The sequence below is a fragment of the Pithys albifrons genome, chromosome 1 (assembly GCF_047495875.1).
Source record: "Pithys albifrons albifrons isolate INPA30051 chromosome 1, PitAlb_v1, whole genome shotgun sequence".
Taxonomy (NCBI): domain Eukaryota; kingdom Metazoa; phylum Chordata; class Aves; order Passeriformes; family Thamnophilidae; genus Pithys; species Pithys albifrons.
The window spans coordinates 85,643,775-85,665,632 of NC_092458.1; the positions used below are offsets into that span (position 1 = coordinate 85,643,775).

At 42.5% G+C, this 21,858-nt stretch overlaps 1 protein-coding gene across 1 annotated transcript; it reads left to right on the forward strand.

Annotated features, from left to right (window-relative positions):
- Window positions 1–429: 429 nt before the first annotated feature.
- FKBP4 (FKBP prolyl isomerase 4) lies at window positions 430–21,806 on the forward strand. The gene is made up of 10 exons (XM_071557803.1): window positions 430–696; window positions 4,381–4,525; window positions 5,879–6,021; window positions 10,252–10,372; window positions 10,924–11,080; window positions 12,123–12,213; window positions 12,561–12,644; window positions 13,340–13,525; window positions 14,052–14,291; window positions 17,889–21,806. The coding sequence occupies exons 1-10, from the start codon at window positions 613–615 to the stop codon at window positions 17,985–17,987; spliced, it is 1,350 nt and encodes a 449-aa protein (XP_071413904.1). The 5' UTR covers window positions 430–612; the 3' UTR covers window positions 17,988–21,806.
- Window positions 21,807–21,858: the final 52 nt, after the last annotated feature.

Below are 21,858 nucleotides of genomic sequence, written 5' to 3' on the forward strand. Positions count from 1 at the left end.
TGCATCTGCACGGGGCAGGAGGATTAGTTTCACTCTAAGTGCAGCTTACAGCAAAATTTGCCCAGGGCAGAGCAGGGCGCAGCAGCTCCTTCCCGGTGTCGGACCGGGCACCCCTGCATCACCTACGAGAGGTGGGCGTTCCAGCCCCGCAAGTCCAGCGCTGTAAAAGCGCGCCCTCCCTCCTGTCATGAATAATCTATTCCGCTTCCTCCTCCTCCTCCTCTTCTTCTTCTCAGGCCCTGCCGCCCCGGGCGTGTAACGCGACCAGGCGGCTGCCTTAACCCTGTCCCGCCGCCGATGGCCTCTCCGTCCCCGGGGGCAACGCACACTTTCACCCCGGCCCCTGGCACGGCCGGGCGCTTTGCGGCAGCCCCGCGGCTGCTCTAGAAACTTCTCGGTCCCTCCCTCTCCCCTCCCCTTCCTCCTCCTCCTCCCCCCCGCCGACCGAGGGCCGGCGCTGCGGTGAGAGCAGCAGGGAAGGAGAAGGAGGCGTGCGGCGCCCGGAGCCGGAGGTTTGGCGAGGCGCTCCCCCAGCCCCACTCCCGGTGCTCGGCCCGGCACTGACCCTGCGGGGCGCCCCTTCCCTGCGCAGCGGTGGCAGCGGCAGGCGGGATGACGGCGGAGGAGATGAAAGCGGACGGGGCTCCCCTAGAAGGAACGGACATCACCCCCAAGCAGGATGAGGGCGTCCTCAAGGTACCAGGCGGCTCTTCTCCATCCCCACCTCCCGCGCCAGCTCGAAGGGATCCCCGCGCCGCCGATGGCGATGGGGAGCGTTCCTCTTGGCCTGCGAGCGGGTGCTCCCCGGGCGCCCTGGCCCCGTTGTGTCCCTCGCGGGGAAGGGGACGGGGCGGTCCCCGGGCAGCCCGGCGGGGCTGACGCAGCACGGGCGATCAAACATCGGCGGCGGCGAGCGGGGATGGCGGCAGCGCCCCGGCTGCGCAAGCGCTGCCCGCCCGCCCGCGGGGGCTCCCACGCGGCGGTTCCCCGCTCATCCCGGCGGCTCCCCGCTCATCCCGGCTCATCCCGGCTCCCTCCTCCCCGGCCCGGGAGAGTAGCTGCCCGCCGGGAGAGCCCGGCTCGCAGGGGGGCTGCGCAGTGAAGAGAAGCTTTCTCGCCGCGTTCCCCGGGTCTGCGGGGTGGGGATGCGGGAGAGGGGACCAGGCCGGGCTCCCTGCCCGTCTCGCGTGGCGTGGCTCTGTCCACACGGCAGGGTTTGGGGGTCCGGGTCCACCGCCCGCCAACACGTGTTTGGGGATGGGAATTAAAGATGGAGCCCCGGTAGGGCACATGGGCTTGGTGCGGGTCCCCGCTGGTGCCCGGGCGGTCCGTGGCCTCGGTGCGGGTCCCTACTGGTGCCCGACCGGTCCGTGGGCTCCGGTCACGGGTCCCTGCTGGTGCCCGGCCCGTCCGTGGGCTCGGTGCGAGTCCCCACTGGTGCCTGGCCCGTCCGTGGGCTCCAGGCACGGCGCTCTCCCGGGGCACGGCAGCTCCCGGGGCCGCGCGTTCTGACGGAGCCGCTGCTCTCCTTTGTAAGCCGGGAAGCGATAAGGGCAGCAGAATTTATACCGTGAGGGGGAGTTGCACGAACTTCCTCTGTCAGACGTCGCCTATTTCCATATCTCTAGAAACTTCCCTAGTCTCTGCTAAAAACCTTTAGCGATCGTTAGAAACGTTATTCAAGCGCACTGAAATTTCGGAGCGATGGTATTCCAAAGAAGAAAGTGGCGCCACAGGAAAGGCAAAATTCTAGTCTTAACCTTTAGAGCCCTCTGGCTTTGAATTTTAGGTTCGTCATGAAGGCGCTGTCTCCGATTCAGGAGAGGTATCAGGGACCAAATTGTAGCTATTGGCTTCTATACTGTTGCATTCCCATGTTTCCTGCTAGCATGCTTTGGTGAGAATTTCTGGGTTTGCACAATAACCAGGCCAGAGTTCTCATCTGCAAGGCTGCCCAGAAGGTGTCTGCAGGTCTCCCACAGCTCAGGTTCCTCGAGCATGGTGGAAGGCAGTGGCCTTCTGCCTAATCCATGCAGTACCTGTTTTGATGATGGAGAAGCAGCAAGTGTTTTGGGGGTTTTGTTTTTTTTTTTTTTTTTTAATTTACTTTAAACTTTTTTAAAGAAAATACTAGTAAAAGAACTGAGGTTGTGAAAACCACAAAAAAAGGAGGGATTATGAATTGATATGCAAAATAATGTAGAGCTCATTAAGTCCAGCCTTTATGGCTTTTATTTTTCTAGTAATTTCTGGAGTGCAGAATGCACTCATTGAAACCAACGGTCTAATTCTGAAGTAACCTATACCAATTTTGTACTGCTATCGTTGCACTTTTTCCAGGAGTGTGTTTATATGTTCATTAGCTTTGTATCAGAAAAGTATCCACGGGTTTTTACCTGATATTGTTGCATGTGCTTGCACTATTTCTAGTGTAACTACTAAAGTTTAGAAACAAACTGTTTGAAATCCACAATATGAACTGAAAAATCCTGTTGCTCCATCTGAAAGGGAGATGTCTCACAGAAAATAGGGTTGCTATATTGAGAATATGAAAAAAGTGAAACTTGGGTCTCTTAAACATGAAATAAGTGCAAAAGAGTAATATTGTATAAATAATGAAAACAAACTATTCATTGCTATAGGATAGCTTGGTACGACACTACAAGAATGTGGTATTGGGAAAAGCTTAGGAAATTTCACTTAGTCAGTTACTTTTTCAAAGTGACTTCAGACTGGCTGCCTTAAAATAACTCCTTTGGATCCACTTTACGTAGATACGTATCTAAGCGTTATGTACGTTAGGTTAATTACCAGATTCACGGGTTTTTTTTCATAGGTCTCTGTTTCCTTGTCTCTGTTTCCTTATCTCTGTTCGAGTGGTTGCTCGAGCTGTTGCTTTCCTTGGGAGAGATACCAATAGATTAGTTTTGTAATGCTAAGAGCTTCTGTAGCACTGAGGCGCTGAGTTGGTGCAGGGTAAAGGGATGGTGTGCTATGTGAGGTCAGGCATCCTTTTTCAACACTGAGCATTCTCTCTTTAGGAACGAGCAGGTAGTATTTTTTTTCCGGGTTTTGTTTGTGGATTTTGTTTTATGCAGCCAGTGAGGTGCTTTCAGCTTGTTAAGAGTCTGACACACTGTCAACATTTCCTTGCTTTGGATGGAGCATCTGACTTTTCAGTTGTATAGTCAGTTGCAGGGATGGTGGGATGCAGAGTAGGAGATTGACAGTGGTGGGTTGCAAGAAGTTGAAATTTGTGAAGAAGACTCCCAAAGGTTTTCTTCCTTCAGTGAAAAACATCGTTAGTGTAGAAGCATGACACTTTTAGAGCTTTTCTTTAAAGGAGGGATGCCAATCCAACTCCTACTTTTGAGTAAGTCCTCTTGAATGAACGTTTATCTTGTCTGAACAGTGTGTTTTCAAGACCTCCATGATCCAAGCAAATAGGGTTCTCCCTTGGTCCCCTTTTGCCTAGTTGAAGTAATGCAGAACTTTGGCTTGGAACTAGATGGTTTCAATCAGTATCGGGAAAAATTAAAATCTGGACTTCAGGAATCCTGTTACGGGCAAGGCTTCACCTCCTTGCCTATGAGGATGTCACTATTATTCTATATCTTTATACACTTTTCAAAGGAACAACAAAGAGATTGCTTTTTGAATAATGTAGATTTAGTTGATACCAGTCTTGCTTGTCAGACTGGGAAGCCTCTAGGAGGAGATCAAATCCTTGCAGCTGTATGTGAGATAGGGGTACTGGCAATCCATGTCAGATTTTTGTGGAGACAAAATTGATGTGCTATAATAGTTTTTAAGTGTTGCTCTGTAGGCTTATAGAATTAACCTGTTCTAGGGTGAGGTTCTGTTAACCTTTGTTAAACTGCTTGGTTTAACTGAAATAATCTCAGATTACATGTCAATACAGACTTTGCATGAAAAGAACCACCCTGTTTTCTTCCTGAAATCCTTTGCCCGGGCGCTGATCTCTGATGTAATGGTAGAAAGGTGGTGAAGCAAATACTTGAATCAAGCAGAAAAAACTGCCTAATAGTTTACCAGTTTTAAGATTCAATAACATTTAAAATCTTACAGAGGAACGGTAAGTGACATGGCTAACTATAGATGCAGATATCTGTAAGTTGGTGCCAACTGTTGCCAATTAAGTTCTTGTATCACAGCACAGCCATCTTGAGGTTCTGCATTTGCAGCATTGCTGATCTGCAGATGGAATAGTCAATCCATTTCCACATAACTGGAGTAAACCTGCAAATCCTTTATCTACTGAAGATGGTAATGCATGTATCTAAATAAATGGAAATAATGTCCAATAGGCAGACTTAGTTTCCATGATCTTAATGTTGTTTGTTTAATGTTTTTTCTCAGGTTGTCAAGAGAGAAGGCAGTGGGACTGAGTCTCCGATGATAGGTGATAAAGTGACTGTCCATTACACAGGATGGCTTCTTGATGGCACGAAATTTGACTCCAGTCTGGACAGGAGAGACAAATTTTCATTTGACTTGGGGAAAGGTAATATCTTGCATTTGGTATTGATCAGTTTTGGTAATAGCTGAGTTGGGATTTCCTTGCATGTGTGTCTCCTTGCCTTTTGAAGTTACTTCTTAAACTTGTTTTCAGAGTTTATTCTCTCAGAATGGCCCGGTCAGAAGGTCTTTGAGATTTTTCTGAATGAGAAAACTGTTTAGCCCCTTTAGAGGCTTGAGGAATGATTTACAGGCCTTAGACAAAGCACTGCAGGGAAGCAAATCTGCCCTGAAGCATAGTGACAAAGGATAGTTAATAGCAAGAATACGCATTTTGTTGGTTGTTTTTTTGTTGGTTTTTTTTTCAGACTCCAGTTCAAGAGTATTTAATTGTGACCAGATACTGGGACAGGGTGCACAGAGGCAGCTGTCAGCTGCAGCACGATGAAACACTGCCTTTTCCACAAAGTTCCCAATTTAACCTAAATATGAGTCTTTGAGCAGTGGATTTCTTCATTATCAAAATCCTACATTTTTTGAATGTAAAAATCCAAGAATCCTTGTTCCAGCAGATCTTATTACTCAGTCTTGTATTTTCCCCTGTCATTTCCTTACCTGCTGCTTTTAAAAATGGATAATATATTCTTTTTTAAAAAGAGATTAATTTATTGTACTGAAGTTTAAGATGATATTAAGTATACCTATTAATGCAAGACTGGTATAGCGTTCCTTGATTGAGTTGAAAGGAGCAGCAAGTAGGAGAGCTTGAATAAGAGAGATGATTTTGTTACAGCTTCTACTCCCTTTTTGGCTTCAGAAGGAATACTATTTCCACTTTCCTCCCTCTTCTGTTACAAATGTTTGTAACTTTTAGTTACCACTAGTGCTGCTCTTTGCCAACTGATAAAGTACAGAGAGAAAAGGCTGTTGGTTTGTATTGTTTTCAAAACATGAGCAGGCAATCTCTCACCCTGAGACCTTCCTCTCGGAAGAGTTTATTGTTACTTCCTCGCGCTTGGGACTGTGCCAGGCACTTCAGTCTGTGTCTGAGTTCAGAGGGCTTGTATTCTCCATAGGGAAGGAAGTACAGTGTCCCTGCTGCTGGCAGCAGGGTTGGAACTAGATGACCTTTCAGGTCTGTTCCATCTCAACCTGTTCTATGAGTCTATGAAAAGAGTTGCTAGACCTGGAATGAAGACGTATAACCAAATTTGTCCCCAGGAAACTTTAGAATTTGATTAGGCTTAAAACTGATACACGCAGAGGAGAGTGAGCACAAGTCCTTCAGTGTTTCTGCTGTCTTAGCTTTTGTGTACCAAAAGTGATGATGCTGAGTTTCAGCTGATTATGCCTTTCATGTACGGCTTGCAATCGTTTGATTGACGTTTGACTTGTGTAGGTGAGGTGATCAAAGCATGGGACATTGCTGTGGCGACTATGAAGATTGGTGAAATCTGTCGGATTACATGTAAACCAGAATACGCCTATGGCTCAGCTGGGAGCCCCCCAAAAATACCTCCCAATGCTACACTGATTTTTGAGGTAAGTGAGAGATGGTCACTAAAACCGTATGCTCAAAAAACAAGCAAAAGTCATATTTCACAGTAGAAAATGTGTGATGCAACATACTTTCAAAACAGGATTGTTTGGTTTTCTAAAGAAAATAATACAGTCAGTATTGGGTAGTGTGGGCAAAATTTTAGTCTGACTGCTACTGATCTGCAGTGGCTTAAGTTCCTTGGGGGTTTTTTTTGAGTTTTTAAAATAACTTGAATGCTTTCCATTGTTCAGTTTTCATGTTACAGTTATGGAGTGATTTGCAGTAGGAAAGTGCAGGTTGGAAGGGTGGACTCTCTCAGTGACAGACCCTGAAGTAGTGGAAAAAATTAAATGGAGCCACTTACCATCGTTGGTATCTGTTAGTTATCCTTAGGGGGATGGGGGAGAACTTGTTTCCTACTGATCTTTAAATCATTTCCCCATCCCCTTCCCAAAATGGGTGGAAACAGCAGCTCTCTCTTGTGTGTTATTTCAATAGTGAGAATCGTTGCTCAGAATGTTGAGATTTGTGTTTGATTTTTCCCTGGAGGATGATCTTAAAGCTGTTTCTGGAGCATCCTCTGATAATCTCAAGTGTTTGGAGAGGAAATATTTTTCATACTGTTGAAACAGTTCAATTTTCCAGCAATTACTTTAAATTCTACCTGAGAGAAGGCAGATTCTTTGTAAGTCTGATTTTTAAAATTACTTTGCTCTAAAATACTTAACTGAATGGACTCCTACACTGGGGGCAAAAGGAAAGTTTTAGAACCGATGATTGCTCTAAGATTGAATGTTTTACTAATATCTGAGGAAGGTAAAACTAGTTCATGAAGTAAAGACTGAAAGTCTATTTAGATTTTATTGGAAACAATGAGCTTGTGTTAAGGGTAAGTTATGCATAGAATCATTGAATCATTTAGGTTGGAAAAGACCTTTAAGACCATTGATGCCAATCTTAAATCTTACAATACCAAGTCTAAGTGCCACATCTACACCTAAATACTTCCAGGGACGGTGACTTAACCGATTCCCTTGGCAGCCTGTTCTAATGCAAATATCTGATCCAAACCTCCTGTGGTGCACCGTGAGACCATTTCCTCTTGTCCTCTGACTCTACTTAGGACAAGGGACTGACCCTACCTCACACTACAAACTCCTTTCTGGTAGTTATAAAGTGCAAGAAGGTCTTCCCTGAGCCTCCTTTTCTCCAGGCTGAACACCTCCAGCTTCTTCAGCTGTTCCCCATAGGACTTCTTCTCCAGACCCCTCACCAACTTTGTTGCTCTTCTCTGGACACCAGCACCTCAATGTCTTTCTTGCTGTGAGGGACACAAAACTGGACACAGTACTTGAGGTGTGACCTCAGCAGTGTCCAGTACTGGTGAACAATCACTGCCCTGGTTCTGTTGGACACATTATTCCTGATACAAGCCAGAATGCCATCGTCCTTCACACAGTTGGATATTGTACATTTTTTTTACATATGGATAGTGTATTGGCATTTCCTTTCTTTTTCATGGACTTGTGAGTAATGTGATTAAAGATTTTATTTTTTGCAGAAGGATTTAAAAAATAGCGTTGGCATAGGTAGCGTCCACTTAAGAGGTGACAACTTAATAATTTTGAATACATCATAATTAGTGCTGTTATTTCTGTAGCTGGCTGTTGAAAAATAGGATCTTGTAAAGCTGTTTGTAAACAGCACTTTCGTGTGTATGAATCTGAAGTTACTTATGTTTTACTTATATTCGATCAAACTGCACATGTTGGAATGCCATGTGCTTCTCACACATGCAAGTGATACTAAGTCTAATCAGGGCAGGATTAGAGGTAGAGAAAAAAATACTGAGCTGATGATTGAAATGAAAGCTAAAAGCTCAAGACCTTCTACCTTGCCAGCCCAATGGAGCATTCTGAAAGGCTTAGCACTAGTACACAGGAAGTGCATGGACAGCACAAAGCAGAAGCTTTCATTGACCTGCAACCCATTGTTTTGATAAACAAAAACATGAATAGAAGCAAGATGGGATTTGTTCCATCAGACTACTACTGAGTCTATCTGAAGTAGTCATCCAGGTTATTCACTTCCCACTGTTTCTTTTTTTAATGATGCCAGTCTGACCTTTCCATCATTTTCTGGGTAAGCGTTTCATTCAAAATCCTTGATATGCCCTAATGCTTTCCTAAGCAGTAACGTGAAAGGAAGGAAGGGCAGCTTTGGTGATTCTTTTTCTTTTTATGACGTTTTTGTTCTTCCCTAACAAAATAGCCTGGAGCTGACTGGCTTCAACAAATAAGTAGTGCTGGGTGTGTCCTAATTGAGGGTGTAGGTTGGAACTTAGATCCAGAAAGTTTTCTTAAGTGTCATTAGGTAAAAGTAGTTTCTGACTAGTATGACTCTCAGGCACTTAAGTCTCCAAATTATCCACTTTTTTAGTTTTCCTTCCAGGTTTCCTTTTGATAATTTGAAACATTGTCAGCATGGGTCCTCTGCAAGTGCATAACAACGTCTGTACAAGTTGCCTTAGAAAGGATTCTGTAAACTTGCATTAAAAAGTTTTGTATCTGTGTCATCACATCAGCATTTCTTTGCCTGAAATAATAGATGTCCTATGGTTTGTCTTTTTGATCTGGTGGTATTTTGTTTTTTTTCTTTCCTCATGATTGTTTTTGCAGAGCAATATAAATAGGTAGATTATTCCATAGAATACTGTTGTTCAGGTTAAGAAAAAAGGGGGACACACACATACCTGTATGGGCATTAGTAGAATGTTCAGAAATTACTTTTATCAGACAAATGGAAGAGAGAGACCAGAATGTTATCCATTAGTACGTGTCCATCAAAATAAAAAGTGTAAACACTCTTTGTTGTAGTGGATATTCAATTCTTTTTACATTCCAGGTATCTTAAGTCTGGCATCAGGAACCTTCAGAGCATTAGCCCTGAACTTTTTTTTAAAATTATGTAGTCTAAACAATGCTGATTATAATGGCTTGCTCTTTTATGCTGTTTTTACTATTGTTTTACTCAAACATAGGATAAAAAGTAGCAGCAACAACAAATATCTTCTGTGACTAGACTGTTTTTCCATCACATCGTGGCACTGCTATGTGAAACTATGATTTACATTAGAGACTTGGGAGGGCATGTGAAGATTCAGACTGGATAACTATTTCCTACATTAACACCAGCTCTTAAAAATTCTAAATAATTCCTTGAATCTGAGTTTGGATTAAAGTGGGCTGGGTCATGGTTTTGTTGTTTTCTCATTCTTCTGGAATTATTATTTTTTTAATGATCCCACAGTACACAGCGACATGGCAAGACTAGAAAGGAAAATGTAACAAGTAAAAAGAGAACACTGGCTCTGTCCAGGCATGCAAGGGAGAATGTCACAGAAGTTTTGAAACTACTGTCCTGTGGCACAAGAGTAGGAGGACCTAAAAATGGCTAGGGAATGGCTAAAGTTTACAAAGTTATTTTTGAATTTGTTTTAATGTTGCAGGACGAGCATTTGGAATCAATTCAGGCCCTTTAAGGTTGATGTGAATTTGACCATTGATGGAATTAAGGGTCTAACTGTGAATTAAGCATAAGGATTACATCTTTGTTTTATTGTCCTGCTCCTTTTGTCCTTGCATTACTTAAAAACCTTCCTGGCCCATGGATGCAGTGACACTACTGGTGATTCTACTTGACTGTAGAGTAAGAGGGTGTCACAGCTGATCAGTGTGGTAGCACTGCAGAGTGGCAGATGACAGCAAGTTCTTCCTGGTTTAATGTGTTCAAAAGGCATTTTCCCTCATATTAGAAAAAGACAAACCTCAACCCAGAAAAACAACTATCCATACTTCTGCCTGAAGACATTAGCAAAAATAGTATTAAAGAAGCCAATCTTTTTTTTTTCAGTCAACCCTCAACATTGTGGCTCATGTACGGTTTATTCAGAAATTGGGTCACAGTGCTTTCATTTAAAGGATCTAATTTTTAGGGAGACCAAGATTGTTGGAGAAAAATAGCTGAGAAGACCTGAATATAATCTGAGATTTGAAATAGGTTTCCATCCAATATCATCTTCAGAGCCTTGGCTATCCAGTATCTTATAGGACATTATCTAAGATGGTGACTTCCTGAATAGATGTAGTTTCAAAGATTGCTGGAGAACAAATTCTGTGAGTTACTGAATCCATGTAACAAGAATAAATGGAAGGCATTTCTTCCCTCCACAGATAGAACTTTTTGAGTTCAAAGGGGAGGACCTCACTGATGAAGAAGATGGTGGCATCATCCGAAGAATCCGTAAAAAAGGGGAGGGCTACTCCAAGCCCAATGAGGATGCACTTGTAGAGAGTAAGTTTGTTGTTACACAAATGGTAACAATATTTACCATGTGGGTTGGCAGAACCTTTTTCAGTCTACAACTCGATGACCTGAGAGAGAAATACGTGGCTGCTCTTTCCTTTACCAAGTAACTTAACAACCTAGAGTAAGATTTCATTCTCTTATTTCTAACAAGGTTTAGATTTTCCAGCAGCAACTGTGTTCTCCAGAGATGCTGAATCTGTTAAAGTGCTTATCTGATCACAAAAGGTAGATGAGTCTAATAAAGTATTTCCGTTGGCTGAGGAACAAGAGGGGAATTTTTCTGGACCTGTCGTTGGAATGGGAAAAACAAACTCTTAGATGAACAGACAAAAACTTTAACAGCAGAAGTTCTGTTTTCCTGCCAGTAGCCACCACACATAGGTAACTCTTAAAAAAGAGTGTTTAGAAGGCCTTGGCACCCTGTATGTACTGCCTTCCTACGCAGAAACTCCCTGCGTACTCCTGTGCTATCTGCCCCTTCCCATACATAGGCATCTTCTGATTTTAATCTGTGTTGTGCTCTTTTTTGTCACCAGTCCAGTTTGAAGGCCGATATGGAGATCGTGTTTTTGACAAGCGGGAATTGCGGTTTGAGATTGGAGAGGGGGAAAGCTTTGATCTTCCTCATGGTCTGGAGAAAGCAATTCAAAAAATGGAGAAATCTGAGGAATCCGTGTTCTATCTCAAACCCAGGTATGCTGTTCCTGTTCTTTTCATACTTCAAGGGCCTTTACTAAGAATCTCTCAAGAATGTAGTGTTTTGTTATGATGCTTTTCAGCTTTTCTCAGTGCTGTGGTAAAAACTTGTATCAGCCCCAAAAAATTGATGTATGAGAAATATCGAACTAAGATCGCTTTGCCACTTCATAATGAAGTAGTAGCACTGCAAAAGAAATAAGTTTTACTTCAGTCTCTATGGTGTTGATTTCTGTGAAAGTTTAAAAATATATTGTTGCTCTATAACAGATTTTTGTGGTCCTTCTTAGTTAATACTTACTGTACAACAGTGCATATGTAGTTTGGATATAAGCAGAATCTTCCCTTTACAGTGAGAACACATCTGAAAGAAGTGGAGTTGCACAGATTGTTTTCATCAAATGTTAATTTTAATTGAAATTTTTATTTTTTTTTTAAACTGGAACTGAACCTGATGAGAGCAAAGCAATCTGATCTTGAGGGTTTCCTGCTAATATGCAGCTTCTTACTGGAGTTGCTTCACAGAACCTTTCTGTAGGCATCTCCTGTTTTATCAGCTTATTAGCACTATGTTAAGTGTTCATTTGATCTTAGTATTTATTGTCTGTCTTTGCTTTTCTAAGAATGGTATTAAAATACAGGTGCTCTGAAGGAAACAGTCAGTTTCAGACCATGAATATAAAGCAAGATGTATATAAGTTGGAAGTTGGTTGTTTCATTTGTTTGGATTTTGTTGGAAAGATAACTTACTTTTCCCTCACCTAAGCTAAAAATGCCAGTAAAATAATAGGCACTGGTAAGAGATTAATGAAATCAATGCTAGGTTTCTCTTGCTTTCTTCTACCCTATGCTTGCTGATTTTAGAACTGTATCTAGAACTCTTGAAGTCTTTGTTTTGTAATAATGATATATGGGCATCCCAGATTTGCATGGGGTTTTTGTCTCCATCTTCCTATGTAGAAAATATAGCTCGGTGGACAGTTCTGAACCCTTTCCTTAATGTTTGTTTCTCCCTCCCCACTCCACCTCAATCTTACAGCTATGGTTTTGGAAGTGCCGGGAATGAGAAATTTCAGATCCCTCCAGATGCAGAGCTGCAGTATGAAGTGAAACTCAAAAGCTTTGAAAAGGTGGGAACAAGAGATAAAACCCCAAATTGGTACTGGGGGGGCAGGGAAAAAGTATGACTGCAGCATAAACAAGGACGGTGGAATCCTTGACTGACGGTCTTAAATAAGGAGGCCACTGTTGCCAGAGATGATGACATGCTGGGAGCTCTTGGCTGAAATGGCCCTTATTCTCATTGTCCCTGTCTGTTGCTGTCTGTCGTGCACTAGGCTGGTTTCCAGTAGCAGTGCAAAGCTCTGCAAAGTCAAACCTATCTCTGCCTCTCTGTGGGAAGCAACATAGCCACTTGATTTGCCTAGAAGTTGTATTGTTGTATTGAAGTTCACTTGAACTATTCCTCTTTGGGTAGGCTAAGGAGTCTTGGGAAATGAACACTGATGAGAAGTTGGAACAAAGCTGCATTGTGAAAGAGAGAGGCACTCAGTACTTCAAGGTAAGTTACAGTCCCCAGGTAATAATCATAGCATTTCTTAGTCCATATCATGAGCTGATAATGATGATTACAGCTTCTGTCATTTCTGAGTGGTGTTACTCATATTCCATAAGATTTTACAGGGAGAACTGGAGGGGAAGTTGTCTTAAAAAAAAAAAGTCATTTGGATTATCCAAAGAACTAACTCTGCAGGATGTTCTCTGTTAAAGCTGTTTGCTGTACCTACAGATAACTTTGGGCCATACGTGGAATAGTAGCAAGGTTACAGTAGTCAAGTTTCTGCTGTGGGATAGTGCTGTGAATGAACAACATTCATTTGGGTAGAGATGTGTGGAGAAGGTGTTTCAAACAATTTGATCAGCTAAAGGAAGACTTTCCCATTTTCTTCGTAACACATTTTGAAAATGCCCAATCTTCCTTTTTTTGTATCAAAAGTTGAATATAAGGTGTGAGTTCAGAGAGAAGTATCAATGCTGGTATATACCCCCAGCTTTACTGGGGAACCAGCAGGTATTCTTAAAGATTTTCTGATCCTATGCAGGAATGGCTTTCAGAAATAGTATGTTGATGATGATAGAAGTTCTTTTCTGATCAAATGGGTTTTTTCAGGTCTATTGCTCAAGGTAAGCAGAAGAGGCAAGAGGGATATAAAAGTTACTGTGAGCTGTGTGGTAATTGAACTGCCCTGTTTACAGGAGGGAAAATACAAACGAGCAGCATTACAGTATAAGAAGATTGTGTCGTGGTTGGAGCATGAATCAGGACTCTCTGATGAGGAGGAATCAAAAGCCAAAAGCTTGAGGCTTGCTGCCCACCTTAATTTGGCTATGTGTCATCTCAAGCTGAAGGAATACTCCCAGGCTTTGGAGAACTGCAACAAGGTAGTAGGGGTTTATTTGTTCTTAAACTGTTAGACTGCTTGTGCAGTTTATCTTCTGTTATAGAAACGTGAGGGACAACAGGCCATGTGGTGTTGGGCTTTTCTTATCAGCTGGCATTTGGATAGTACTGAATACACTAAAAAATATCCAGCAGATTATTTTCATAATTACTATCCTTTGAATATATTTTTCTAACTCACTGCTCCATGGAGAATATTCAAGTATTTAGAAATTAGAAACACTTGGTGGAGGTAGTCATGTTGGCAAATGTCTTTCAAAGAGCTGAATTAGAGCCAGGACTAAATCTTAGACTTGCTGGTTCTCTGTCAAATAGCCTACTGTATTCATTCCTCTATGTACTAACTTCTACTGTGTTCCTCTCACCTTATTAGTAAGCCCTGACAAGACTCGTAAGTCTATATCAGAAGGTACAGTTCCTAGTGGTCTCTGGTGGTCTGACTGCATGTAATTTTTATAAAAGAGAAGTAATTGTTGCATGTGTTTTGGTTTTGTTGTTTTAATGCAGGCACTGGAATTGGATAGCAACAATGAAAAAGGCCTCTTCCGGCGTGGAGAAGCCCATTTGGCTGTCAATGACTTTGAACTGGCCCGAGGAGATTTCCAGAAAGTGATACAACTTTATCCAAGTAACAAAGCTGCCAAAGTGCAACTGGTAACTTGTCAGCAAAAAATACGGGAGCAGCATGAGAAGGAGAAAAAGATGTATGCCAACATGTTCCAAAGGCTTGCAGACAAAGACGTAAAGGTAAGTAACAGTACTCCAGAAGACTACAAGTGGTGGTGTCATGTGTTAGACCAGCAAAAGTGGTTTAAGTATTCAGCTTACTTCTTAGAACAGATAATTATAGCAGGAGAACATTCAAGTAGACTCCTTTGGGGAGCAGAGGTTGAACTCCAAATAGCCAACAGTCCAAATTGTTAGACCATCTTGTTTGAACAAGGAGGTAGCAGTACTGAGCACTGGACAGAATGCTTTTACTTATGTTAACTGAATTTGCAACAAATGAGTGTTAACCAGAAAGCAATTGAAGTGATGAGATACAAACATGATAACGTTCCAGCTAAAAAACCTGTTCTCCTTGAACTAGTTGTTCTAAAGAGCCTGTTCTGGTGCCTGGGTGACCCATCTAGTGAGACCTTAAGTCTACCATACAGATGATGCTGAGCACCATTTTGCTTCTCATGGAGGCTCTAAGATGTGGTTGATGGTCTCCATTTCAAGTGTCACAAATTGATTATGACGTGTCAGAAGACTGATTATTCTAGGAATGCATGGTTTTCCTGATAAGCTTTCACTAGAACTTCAGTAAGTACTAGTTCAGTTAATAATGGCAGTATGTGAATACAGGTTATAACAAGATTGTTTCAGCTAACAAGAAACATTCCAGGTTACTGATGAAAATCACATGTCCGAAGGAAACCTTGTTTCAATTCCTTAAATCTAATGGTGCAGAGGACTAGGTAGACCTGTAACTTTTAAGATAAATCTGGGATTTATATCAAACTCAAATTTCCTTAGTAACATGGGGAGTGCAGAAGCTTGCATCTTGTGAGTTTATTTTCACAGATCTTTGTGTCTACCTTTCCAGAATATGCACGGAGAATATAAAAAATTGTCAGATGTTGGTATGCCAATTGCCTGTGGTTAGCTGTGTCATTGAGTCTTTTAAGAGGCCTGGTGTCCTCAGATGAGTGCATCCTGACAGTTCAGTCATCTCAGACTGTCAGCTGACGATTTCCTACATGAAATGCTTCACAGCCATCTCTTGTTTTTTTGGCTAAAGGCAGCCTGATGTAAACAGTCTTTGCTTACTGGAGCCTGGAATAAAGTATCCTGTCCTTCTAGGCATAGTGAGGTACAGCTACATGGTATCTTAATTTTGGTAGGCTTTAATGAAAAGCCTCAGGAAGATAAAGATACAACTAAACTAGAATTATTTCACTTTTAGGCATCTTCACTTTTGAAATGAGGGATTTAATTGCCAGCTGTTGGGCTTTGTTGTGAACGTTCCTTTCAGCTAGCACAGCTGCTGGGAATCTGTCTTCCTCCGCTAGGATGGGACACAGCAAGATCTGCTGTAGAGAGAGAAAGAGTGGATTGCTGAAACAAACTATACCCAATAAAAGTACAAAAGGGCTGCCTCTGTGCTTTCCAAAATGTGCACTTTGGGTCCTAAGACAGATAATTGGTAGAGTAATATTCTTGGCAAAAGGCAGACTCAGCCTTTGCACTGCAGACTGTTTGAGATGCTGAAAAGACATGGTACTTAGGTCCAATTTCCCTATCTGCTTGGGCTAGAATTAGCTTAAAGTCGTAAAATCCTTTAGGTTGGAATCTAACCAAATGTAAATGAAAGATCTCAGCCTAACACTGCCAAGTCCACCGTTAACCCACATCCCTAAAAGTCACGTCTACACCTAAACACCTCCAGGGATGGTGACTCAAGCACTGCCCTGAGCTTCTGTGAAAGTATTTTTCCTGGTATGCAGTTTGAGCCTCCTCTGACACAATTTGGGGCCTCTTCATTTTCTCCTGTCAGTAGTTGCCTGATAGTAGAGTCTGATCCACACCTCGCTACAACCTCCTTTCAGGTAGTTGTAGACAGGCTCTTTTTTTCTCCAGCCTAAACACCTGCAGTTCCCTTAGCTGCTTCTCATCAGACTTGTGCTCTTGACCCTTCCCCAGCAATGCTGCCCTCAGGACATGCTCCAAGCATCTAAATGTCTTGCTTAAAGTGAGGGGCCCAAAACTGGACACGGGACTCGAGGTACAGCCTCAGCAGTGCCCAGTATAGGTGGACAATCACTGCCCTGGTCCTTCTGGTGCAAGCCAGGATGTCACTGGCCTGGTGAATTCTTTGCAACAAGTGAGATGATCTTGGGAACGTGCATTGTTGGGTTTTTTTCTCTGAGCCATCTAGCCTATTTTGAATTGATATAATTTTGTATGAAATGGGATTGATAGAACTCTAAAGGACACTTACTCTGTAGGTCAGTCTGAAGGTCATTTTCTTACAAGAAAAACTTGTTTTCCTGTTAATGCATTTAGAATTCTGCTTTACTCTACTTCCAACAGTTTCTCCATTAGTCCTGGTAATAGAAGTTCAAAGTTCTGGAGAAGAGGGTTTGTTTACCAGATGTCTTCTGATTGGTTCTGAAATTCCTGACGCAGTGTATCTTACACAGTCTATTGAATTCAATATACACTCTTGTATCAGTAGTTTGTTTCACAAATTCAAATAGTTCACATATGTAAAGTGTGGATTTTTAAAGGTCAAGGATGTTTGTCACCTTATGTTAAGCCCAGGATTGCTAACTAAAAAGTGTTCTGTAAGAGAAGATTTGGCTCCTATATGCTTTACAGAATGCTTCTAAGGATGAAAGGTTAACCTGTGATGTCTGGAAGTTCTTTTGATTGTGGTTTCTTGTTGCAGCCAAATTGATGTAACATTTAAGGATTCTGCCCCTTCTTCCTTTCCTACTTACCTCTCCCAACATTTCATGCTTAAGACTTTGCTTGGTTTTGTCTGGTTCTCATCCAACATCATAATAAAACAGATGGTTCAAGGTGCTAGGCTGACAGGTGGAATAGCAATTTCATTGCACTAGTTTTTGAGATGAGAAGGCCAAGATATTTTTACCTCCCTTTACTGTGTTTGAAAATTTTTGCAAGATCAGGATGTGCTGGTTATGTCCTATTGTAAAAGCTAACCTTGGACTCCTGCCACATGGCACTCTGCCTTCCACACCTTTTCATGTGGACTGGAAGATGCAGCAAGGAGAGAGGGCTTTAGAGCAGCCACTCTGTCAGATCGTATTTTCTTCCAGCTAGGCTCTTACAGAGGACATCCAAATCAACTGTTGTTGAGTTGAAGTCACTCTTCATGAAACAAGTTGTCCAACAAAGATATTTCTTCACATGCTAAGTCCAAGTGTGCCTTGTACAGGTTGGGGGGGGGGGTGTGAGCTGTGGGAATGGCTCAAAATAAATCACATTGAAGTTGAAGCAGGACAAAAGCAGTTCTGTGCAGAATCTTCATAAATGAATTTCAGTTAGAGGACTTTTCTAAGAAAGTGTTGTGTGGCAAGCGTGTGCAGGCGTTATGAATAATGCCCATCTAATACCAGTATTATATATCAGTCTCTTTTAAACTGCTTCTGGTTTCTTAGATGCATGAAAAATGAATAGAAATTTTGGGTTTCTCTTGGCTGAAGATCCTAATACATTAATTCAGTCTTACAGGGGAGACTAGGTTTCCTAGTGATAAGAATCAAACAATGTTTGTGCTAGAAGTTTTATAATTCTATTATATTAATATATTTTCTTTGTGTCTCCATTTAGTCAGCTGCTACTCTTCAGACCAGCCACACTGAAGATGCAGAAATGAAAGATGAGCAGAATGGAGTTGAAGATAAATCAGAAGTTGAAGCAGAAGCATAAAACCAAACCCTATTCCATTAATTTTGTAAATGAAAGAATTTCCAGTGAATTAGACCTTTATTTTTCTACCTGATTGGATAGTGGCTTCAACGGAGCAGAGGCTGAAGCCACCATGCCACAGTCAGTTACAGCTTTATGGGGCTGTTCAAGAAGCTGAGTGGCAGCATAAATCTGGTTTAACCCTAGTGACTTTATTTATTCATTCAGCCTCTGTTACTGTTTGGGTTCTGTCTGGATTTACTCTGCTTGCTTTATTTGCATTTTCATAGAATCGTAGAATGGCTTGAGTTGGGAGGGACCTCAAAGATCATGTAGTTCCAGTTCTTCTGTGGTGGGCAGGGACAGCTTTCACTAGACCAGGTTGCTCAATGCCCCATCCAACCTGACCTTCCAGTGATGGGTCATCCACAGCATCTCTGAGCAACCTGTTCCAGTGCCTCACCACCCTCACAGAGAAGAATTCCTTCCTAGTATCTAACCTAAATCTATTCTCTCAGTTCAAAGCCATTCTCTCTTGTCCTGTCACTACTTGTAAATAGGCTCTCTCCATGTTTCTTTTAGGCTCCCTTCAGGTACTGGAAGGCCACAATTTGGTCACCCTGAAGCTGCTTTTCCAAGCTGAACAATCCCATTTCAATCAGCCTTTTCTTGTAAGGAGAGGTGCTCCATCCCTCTTGGTGGCCTCCTCTGGCCGCCAACAGATTGTTTTCCTTCCTTTGCTGAGGACCACAGAGATGAATGCAGCACCTCCAGGTGGAGTCTCACTAGAGCAGAGCTTTTGATGCAGCCCAGGACACAATTGGCTTTCTGGGCTGTGAGTACACATTGCTGGCCCATGTCCAGCCTCTCAGCCATCAGTACCCCCAAGTCCTCAGCGGGACTGCTCTTGATCTGTTCATGCCCAGCCTGTATTGACACCAGGGGTTGCTGCAACCCACGTGCAGCAACTGGTACTTGGCCTTGTTAAACCTGATGAGATTCCCATGGGCACACTTCCCGAGCTTGTCCAGGTCCCTCTGGATGGTATCGCGTCCCTCACATGCATCAAGTGTATCACTCAGCATAGTGACATCTGCAAATTTGCTGAGAGTGCATTGTCCTTTCATCTATGTCATTAATGAAGATACTAAATAACACTGGTTCCAATTTGAACCCCTGAGGGGCACCACTAGTCACTGATGTCCATCGGGACTCAGAGCCATTGACCACTACCCTTTGGATGTGACCATCCAACCAATTTTTTACCCATTTAACAGTCCACCCATTGAATCCATCTCTCCAATTTTGAGAGAAGGATGTTGTGGGGTACTCTATCAAAGGCTTTACAGAAATCCAGATAAATGACATCTGTAGCCCTTCCTTTGCCTACTGATGTAATCACTCCATCACAGAAGGCCACTAGGTTTATCAGGCAGGACTTGTCCTTACTGAAGCTGTACTGGTTGTCTTGAATCACCTCCCTGTTCTTCTTGTGCCTTAGCATAGCATCTAGGAGGATCTGTTCCATGATCTTCCCAGGCACAGTGAGGCTCACAGGTTGGTAGTTCCCATTTTGTCATTGGAGTTTGTTTCTTTCTGGTTCCAGCTTACTTGAACCCCAGCTTCTGCTTTCTACATTTATTGCCTTGATTTCTTTCAAGTAATCAGCTTTTTCCAGGAGTCCTCACATAAGACTAAAGAACAAATTGGCGCTCCCAGTTCTTTTGCCTTGGTGTTGCCCTCTTTCCCCCTGTTCAGTAGGGAGTCCCTTCCATTAAATATTGTAACCGTTCTTGTATGCCTCCTCTGCAAATTGCTGAAGGTGAAGACTGAAGTCATGGCTTAAGTAATAAAGCTCCAATTAAACTCAAGAAAACTGAACTTTTTGTGGGTTTTTATTGGAATTTGCACAGAATTCAGAGAATTTATTGTCCTTCGATCATTCAGCGTTTTCTCATCCACATAGCCACAGTGTCTTGATTATTTTTCTATGTTGTTTGTTCATGACCATTGAAAATTCTCACTATATTTGATAAAATATTTACCCATATATTGACCAGAGGAAAAAATACATTGGAGAAAACTGTTCAAAAAGCAAGTCTGTAACCTATGCATAGAGCTTATTATCTGTTCATATTGCTACCTTCCTCTTTGCCCACCAAATTGTAAAACTGGACCAGAGGAAAAGAAACTCAGTATTTATACCTGAAAGTGACTGGCTTTGAAGAGAAAGTAAGTGATAATGGTTTACATATTACAAATACTTCTAAATCCTAATGAACTACAAACTCCTGAATGATTCTAGTGTCTGCTTATCCCCATCTCACAAGAAAGCTATTACTTGGTATTCTGCTTCTTTCTGCAGTTTGTGTGTCTTATTTGGGGGTGGGTGTGCTTTTGGGTTTTGTGGGGGCTTTTTTTGGGGGGTGGGGTTTTTTGTTTGTCTGTGGGCATGGAGTGTAGTACTCAGACTCTGCTGTTCTGTTTATCCTGTTGTGTAGTGTTAAACTCAGCATATCCAGTGTCCTGTTCTAAGACCATTCTAGCAGCAGGGGCACTTTTTGCCTGCTCTGCAGAAGGAAGGTCGATAATCTGTTCTGCTCAAATTAAAAAAAAATGGTTTTTTTTTTTTATGGTGAGAGAGATTTGCATGGCATGCAATGAGCTGGAAGTATGTGTATATTGCAGAGAGTATTCTTGTTTTAACATGAATTATGTTGGAAATCTTAGTTTGAATTCCCGGTCTCCTTTCCTGAGACAGAAGTACTGCAAAAGTGCTTACTTGTGGGGTTCTTACAGGCTGGGGTGTTGCCAGTGCCTGCCCTGCAGCAGTGCCAGGACATCTTGGGCCCAGCAGCTGTAGAACTGGACTGTCACCAAGGTGGTAAGAGCTGCTTGACATGTGCTGCCCCTGGGCCTGACATAAATTCACCACCTGCTGCTGTGCTGGCTCTGGCTTGGGGAGCTGTGAGCTGCACTGCTCTCTGCACGGTGTAGCAATGCCCTAAGCTCCAGTGGGGTGGGGGTGGGATATGTAAGAGGCAGGATAGATTGCTTTGTAGGTCATTGTATATTAAGAAATGCTGATTTGATTTGCCTAATAAAATCTTAGCATTGCCAGGTAATGCAGGTGATTTTCATGAGTTCTGACTTGATAGTAACAGCCCTGTGTATGTGAAAAACTTGTACCAAAGCATGACCACCTCCTGTGAGAAACAACACAGTGTGTGTCAACTGGAGTTACAACAAGGGCTTAATGGAGCTGGAAAAGAGTTAAGGGAGGGCAGGAATACCATGCAAGGATACTTTTTCTCCAGCAAGTAAATACTTTGATTTGTTGGTAATTATTTCTGGAAGTAACAGCCTTTGACTGAAACTCTGTTGCTGGTGGAGTAAGTGTAGCACCAGGTCCTATTGGTAACTTGTTGAACAGCAGTTTTCACACATCCTCTACAGGAGTCACAGTTCCACCTGTTTCTGAAAGCAAAAAGTGAGATGATTTTTGTAGCATATCTGAAAAATTCTAGAGTCTGTGGTGGGTATGTTAAGTGTGAGCAGTCCTGAAAGTACTACTTTTTGCCCTCGTTGTTACTACATAACAAACTATGAAATGTTTAAGAATGTGAAGCTACTAAGGACACTAAACACGCTTTATTCAGGCGGCTGAAAGGATGCTCCGTGGTGTCCTTGAAAGAGGGTCTAGTTGCCAGCAGAAAGTGGCTACTAGTGTTTGTGAGGTCATGCATGTAAACTTCATATATAAACTATTCGCTATGTATGTCCTTAAAGAAAAAAAAATGCTTAAAATAAACAACTACGATACTGACTTTGTAAACCACACTCATCTGTCTCTCTCGGTTTATAAATCCTTTATGCTGCGCGGCGTTCCGGC

What these genes read in the sequence shown, in the direction of transcription:
- FKBP4 (XM_071557803.1), top strand. Translation starts at nt 613, where the DNA reads ATGACGGCGGAGGAGATGAAAGCGGACGGGGCTCCCCTAGAAGGAACG. An exon ending in AGGATGAGGGCGTCCTCAAG is followed by an intron (nt 697 to 4,380) that starts GTACCAGGCGGC and finishes GTTTTTTCTCAG; the next exon opens with GTTGTCAAGAGAGAAGGCAG. An exon ending in AACTCAAAAGCTTTGAAAAG is followed by an intron (nt 12,214 to 12,560) that starts GTGGGAACAAGA and finishes CTCTTTGGGTAG; the next exon opens with GCTAAGGAGTCTTGGGAAAT.